The sequence below is a fragment of the Bufo gargarizans genome, chromosome 2 (genome assembly GCF_014858855.1).
Source record: "Bufo gargarizans isolate SCDJY-AF-19 chromosome 2, ASM1485885v1, whole genome shotgun sequence".
Classification (NCBI taxonomy): domain Eukaryota; kingdom Metazoa; phylum Chordata; class Amphibia; order Anura; family Bufonidae; genus Bufo; species Bufo gargarizans.
In genome coordinates, this window is record NC_058081.1 from 81315013 (window position 1) to 81321494 (window position 6482).

The window sequence follows — 6482 nt, forward strand, 5'->3', positions numbered from 1 at the left end:
TGAACATGGCATATCCTCTCTGACTGTCGTCGTATCTTTGGATCTGCCTGTAATGCTGTGCATGGAATGAGAACCATGCAACACTATCCAACCCAGTGCAATGTGCAACTTCCACACTAAGCCTTTGTCCAGGGGATCAAGTTTGAGCAATAGTCAATGAAATGAGATTCAAAAATGTGGAAGAGGATGCGGTCAAACAGTGTGTGGTCAACATTGGTGATCATCAAAATGGAGTGGTCACTGAAATAATGTCAATTACTGTCAGGTAGAGATAGATGTACCTGCTGCTACCTACAGGTGTAAATGGCTAAAACTGTATTTATTTTCATGACCCTATTGGTCTATATATGCAGTAGACCTACAGTATGTAGTACATGTATGAATGTTTCCTGGGGCAGAGCTACATAAGATGAGCTTGCAGATCATCTAGGTAAATCATATCTGTGCTCTAGGCATGCATGTATCTATGTATGCAGGCATGTAGATATAGCTCTGCCGTATTCAGGTATGACATGGTGCTTGCATTGGTGAATGCAATAAACTGAGAAACATATTTTGCTAAACTGTAATTTGAGCGTTTGAAACCAGACTTGCAGGCTTTCTGCAGACATACTATACATGAATGGTCCTTGCAAGCATCAAGCCAGAAACTTCACTTACCCATCCTCTGTCTCCTGGCGATTCCTTCCTCCTTTTCTCAGGGATTGTCTCTGGAAATGATTCCTTTTCTGCCTGTTAATTATGAGGCAGCAGTTCCTTCATGGTCCATACAGGTCTCTGTGTCAAACCATCCTGTTGCCAGACTCAACCCCCCTCCCCTTCTGTATATGTATATAAGGGATTTTTTTCTATGACAAAGTTTATCTCCTTGTTTTCTTCATAGGCTTCTATAGGATGGATAGGTGAAAACGTCTCCCGTAGCTTGCAGAGGGGCTTCAGATCAAAGAGGAATTCCTGCTAGTTGAATGCAATATGAAGAGGATGATACAGCTTGCAAGGGAAGGTATGTAACTTCTGTGCAAAATCTTCGCAATACCTAACCAGCCTTGCCCACCACCGCCTGCCATCCTTAGATGTCCATCCTCAGTCCCATCTCCTCCTTGGTGTTGTCAAATGCCATGAGGCCAAGATTGAGGATGTCTATAAGCCCAAGTTTAGACCAAATGTCACCTGCTTTTTCTATAGAGCTGTGAAGGTTTACACTGCTATGTAGCTGTGTTGGAAAGCAGCTGGGATTCAGGAGATTTTTTTTTTTTTCCCAGAGACTGCTGATGCTCAGAAGCTTTTCGATGCCTGAGCTTCAGCTATACAGTGACCCCTGCTGGAAGAATTAGAGGAGACAGAGAAAAAAAACACAGCAAGCCAGGCTGTCATTGCAATGCAATGCAGGCTCTCTCACTCTTTCACAAAATACAATTAACTCTCTCGCCTCTGAGAGCCATTTGTGCATTTGATGAATGGATTATACGTCAGAGGTTCTACGATCTCTGACCGAATTCAGCTATGGCCTCGTTGGGAATGAATGTGTTCCAAACGTGGTTTATCTTGTTAAAATCAGTATAAATAATTCATGTGTGATAACACTACAGACGAAAGAGGGTAGTGGTGCGTAAGACAACACAGATCATGAGGTATCTTGAAGAATGACAGTTTTCGAGCCAGCCGTTGGTGTATCTAGCCATAGTTAAGGTCTTGGGTTCTTCTGGAGGTCTTTATGTCCTACTGTATTTTGGTTCTTCTGTCCTTTGCAGGATATTTACCAGGTCATACCTATTTGTCTCCAACGCGGATAGGGTCCCAGCAGACCAAAAGTAACCTAGTTCTTTAGGACATTTTTCTTATACAAAACTTGGGTTGCATTTCCTTGGCTGTGACAAATAGAGAATTCCAGAGATTAAGCCCATTTGTTCTCATTTAAGTACAAAGAGATTTCTTACTTGCTATTTGAATCATTAACCTTCATAAAGTCAAAAATTACCTTCCATGTTTTACTCTCTATACTTACCAATAGGTAAATACAATAATATGAGAGTGCCTCACCATACTTCCAGTAGATCTACCTTGATAGGACTCTATATGCAGTGTCTTTATTCATCTTGCATGATGATTCTGATGTTCCCTTGTAGACATTGCTTATATTTTTGTTTTTGGTCCATATGGAGTGAAATGGTGGAAAATCATTTTTCCGACTTGGTGTGTCATATGGCACTCTACATTATGATACTATAATGTATCATCTGGGCTTTTCCTTAGCACTACATATAAACCCACCACCGTGCACAAACAATATGGACCATATGAGTTAAAGGAGCAGTTCTATCTGGATAAAACCTTCTTAGATGGAAGCTGCTCCAGTGATCTACTGATTGCCAAGCTAGCTGTTCTTACTGAGGAATCTGCATATAGCTACTGAATTCTCCTTGGCTTTCTTCAGACTGGAAATTTAAAAGGATTATCCCATGATTAATTTTAAAAACGAAAACCAGACATCATATACTACATGCCAAGGTCTTTCTGACAAAGCTAGAACCAGCTCTGTGCCTCAAACGGATCCAGGGTTCTCCCCAGCTTGATTTTACAGTGTCCTTTCTAAGGGGGTTGTGTCCTTTCTGTTGCAGCTGATGGCAGCTGAAGGATGGGACTGACCATGAAAAATTACAAACAGCAGGTGGCGCTATACAAATTTTATTGAATAGCTCAGTGGCTATACTACATATTTAATTACATGCAACTACAAAAGTATTCAGATTGGGGCGTTGCTAGGGTCTCAAAAGATCTGGGGCCAGAGACCCAATACATATGGCCCAATTCTCTAAGTCATCCAACCGACCCCTAAGTCCGCTATAGCTATACAGCAGCACATACCTCTCACATCCAGTTCCTCCCAGGTGACGTCACCTCTGATGTAGATCTTCTCTGTCATCATCTTCTCCATTCTGTCCGTACAACTTCTCTCAGCCGCACCTCGTCTCTACAGAGTGTGACACACAGACATCTTAGCTTCCTCATTTTTCTGTACCCCCAAATACTATCCTGAAAAAAAAGGAGTGCCCCCCATAGTAATAGTGCTCCTCATAGTCCCACCAATAGTAATTCCCTTCCAGAATGCCCTCATTAGTAATACTTTCCCCTACAGTGCCCCCAACTGTGATAATGCTCCCCAAGAGTGCCCCCATTAGTTGAAGAGCTTCCCAGTATTAATAATGCCTTTACAGAGCCCCTAGTAGAAATAAGGCCCCCCTATTGTTCCCCCTGTGGTAATAAAGCTGTGTACTGACCCCTCAGTAGTAATAAGACCCCCACAGTGCTCTTAGTAGAAATAATGCGGATCTATAAGTCCCTCCTATAGAGCCCCCAGTAGTAATAAGAACGTCTAATGTCTCCTGGATTTAAACTGCCTCCACAGTGCCCTCAGTATTTATAATGCCCCCTACTGTTATAATGCTCAACCTGAAGTCCTCCCAGTATTTATAATGCCCCCCTGCAGTGCCCCCTGTAGTTTTATTCCTCCGTTTACTGTCCTCAAAAATTATAATTCCGCAGCCCCTTCATCATACAGTCCCATGTAAATAACATTATTTCCCTTCTCCGCCATAGAGTGCATGTAAATACCATCACACCATCTCTCTAGCCCCCTCCAATATACAGTTCCATGTAAATAATATCCCTTTCTATCTACAGCCCCCTCTAAAATATAGTCCCATGTAAATAACATCACACCATCTCTCCTGCCCCCCTCAATATACAGTCCCACGTAAATAACAATACTCCCTCCCCAGCTGCCTTCAACATACAGTCTCATGTAAAGAACGGAACCCCCTCCCCAGCCGCCTTCAACATACAGTCCCATGTAAATAACATCACCCCTCAATATTCAGTCCCATGTAAATAAATTCACTTCCTCCCCCAGTGACTTTCAACATACAGCACCATGTAAATAAAATCACCCCCTCCCCAGCCACCTCCAACATGCAGTCCCATGTAAATCACATTACCCCTCAACATTCAGTCCTATGTAAATATCCCTCCCACCCACAGTCGCCTTCAACATATAGTCCCATGTAAATAACATCAATCCCTCAACTTTCAGTCCCATGTAAATAACATCACTCCACCCCACTGTCCCATGTAAATAACTTCCCTCCCTTTAGCCCTAACATACAGTTCCAGTTAAATAACTACAACTCCCAACATTGCTCTGCCTCTCACACTGAGTAATCTACCCCTTCACTTACCTCTCCTCATGTAGCAGACCTCACCACAGCTTCTTCCCAGGGCTGCTGAGCCGCCCTCACCTGCACTGGTCACATGACGGTGACATAATCGCAGGTCCTTTTCAGCTACTGCATTTAGCACTGATCACATGACCTGTGATGTCATCACAGGTCCTTCAGCTCTTGCAGGGCATTAGATTCAATTGTATTGCCGTCCTAAGGATGACAATACAGTTGTATCTAGCAGTCAGGCAGTACATTAGGGGCCTGGGACAAAACATCAGGGGCAACTAGCAACTGAAAACTGTAGAACATTTTCCGTGGGCCAACAGTTTTAATATAACATGGTGCCTGTCAATATGAATGGGCAACAGTATAATACTACTCGAACAAAACTGATTATTCAAAGTGGACAACCCCTTAAAATGACAAGTAGGTCCCTTTAGATGGGACGACACAGCAAGCAATTGTCGGGAAGGAAGCGTTCCTTCCTGCAATTGCCTACTCATCAGTGAAGAAGACTGCTGTACTTACATGCAATCATCTCCTCCACAATATTGGCTGATGCCATCTCTAGTCCCCATACTGACTCGTTTGCTGGCAGTGGAAACTGTTTAAACAGCACAATCTGCTAACAGCAAGCGATAATTTTTGTGATCATATGAATGATATATTACCCAATGAACAAGCATTTTACTCGTACATCGAGTAATCGGCAGCAGATTTACTCTGACAAGTAATCGCTAACAAGCATTCCTATGACCGCTCGTTAGCGATTATTTCCATGATTCTCGGCCTGTGTAAAGGGCCCTTATGACTTTTTAGATAAATTGTGCAGATAAGTGCAGATTAGATAAGTTGTGCAGTCCAGATGGGTTCAGATTAGAAATAAGTCTACCGAGGAAACACAAACTACAACGTAAAATACTGAACATTTATAAATTCAAGCACAAAGAGAATAATAAAATATAATCAAATGAAAGAAAGCTTTAATGGGAATTCAAGAACAGCTTTATTTACATCCTGCAGAATACCTTGTCAATGCTCCAATGATCCAGGAGTCTGGTCGGTCACAGTGAGGAGGGCTTTATGGGTGAGTAAGTTCTGAACATGAGTCTTGCAAGCAGCTAATGAGACCTGGTTCCTTATAGATTTGTGTCTCATAGTTAATTGACTTGTTAACTGAATTATCTTATGCCTGGATTTGCTACTGAATAAAGTGGAGATCTCCACTCATTAGGCTCTTCGACACAAGAGTTAGTTGGTCGTGCTGTGTAATTATTAATGTGGATGCTCTATATATCCAAACTTCAGCTTGTGTCCCCCCCATCACTCCTAGTTTTAAGGCTCCATCATTTTTGCACAGCTTAGTCTATCATGAGAACAGGTGGGTCTGTCAAAGTGATTGATCTGCTGGTCTTGGGATATGTATGTGGATATACCTTTGTAGCATTGCTTTAGGTATTTCAATACCTGTATTTTTAGTATAATTTGGACTGTAACATAATGTCTTAACATGCTCAGCTAATGACTTAATAGAAACAATGTATGATCAGGCAATGGCTCCATTCAGAAAGTGGGAAACATCTTCTAGGAATTTGACATATCAATACTATACCATACTCCCTCCATTTGTACATTTTATGCCTAGCAAGAAAGATCTCTTTCACATGGCTGTAATATGGGCATGATTTAAAATCCATCTTTGGACGTGGTTTCCTGTGGTTCTACTGCAGTGAGCTAAGGTAACCCTACTGTGGTGAACAACCTTCAATTCAATAAAAAAAACAGGGAAGCCCGGTAGTTACAACCATAAATCAGAGGTAAAATAAGAATATATTAGAGAGGATGGTGGCTAGTGTGCTTGGAAATAGCAGAATATCAGGGGTATAGACTCTACAGGGAGATGCCCAGGGGGCCGCCTGAGTCCTGATGCTCTGTTAAGGTTAAGTAATGCTAGGAGAATCAGGTACTTATGTACCTGGCTGGTGGCTGCAGATGCCCTCCTGAAATAAATTGTATGGTTATCCTCAGGGCGAAGATATACGAAGGGTGTTCAATAAGTTATCTAACTGAATATAAAAACTAAATTTTCTGAGAAAATTGAACTTACTACTTTTCAATGTAATTCCCCTTGACTTCGACACACTTATTCCACTTCGCCCCCAGTGAGACTTCTTGCTGCTGCAGGAACCCAATTACTGCCTCTTTGACTGCATTATCATCAGGAAACTGTTGCCCACACAGAACTTTCTTCAGGTTCCGAAA

At 42.1% G+C, this 6482-nt stretch overlaps 1 protein-coding gene across 1 annotated transcript in view; it reads right to left on the minus strand.

Moving 5' to 3' along the window:
• LRRTM4 (leucine rich repeat transmembrane neuronal 4) overlaps nt 1-757 on the minus strand; it is a 716993-nt gene extending 716236 nt beyond the window's left edge. The window contains exon 1 of the mRNA XM_044283102.1: nt 661-757. Within this exon, the coding sequence (XP_044139037.1) occupies nt 661-664 (4 nt within the window). The 5' untranslated portion in view covers nt 665-757. The remainder of the gene's footprint in view (nt 1-660) is intronic.
• Between the last annotated feature and the right edge of the window lie 5725 nt (nt 758-6482).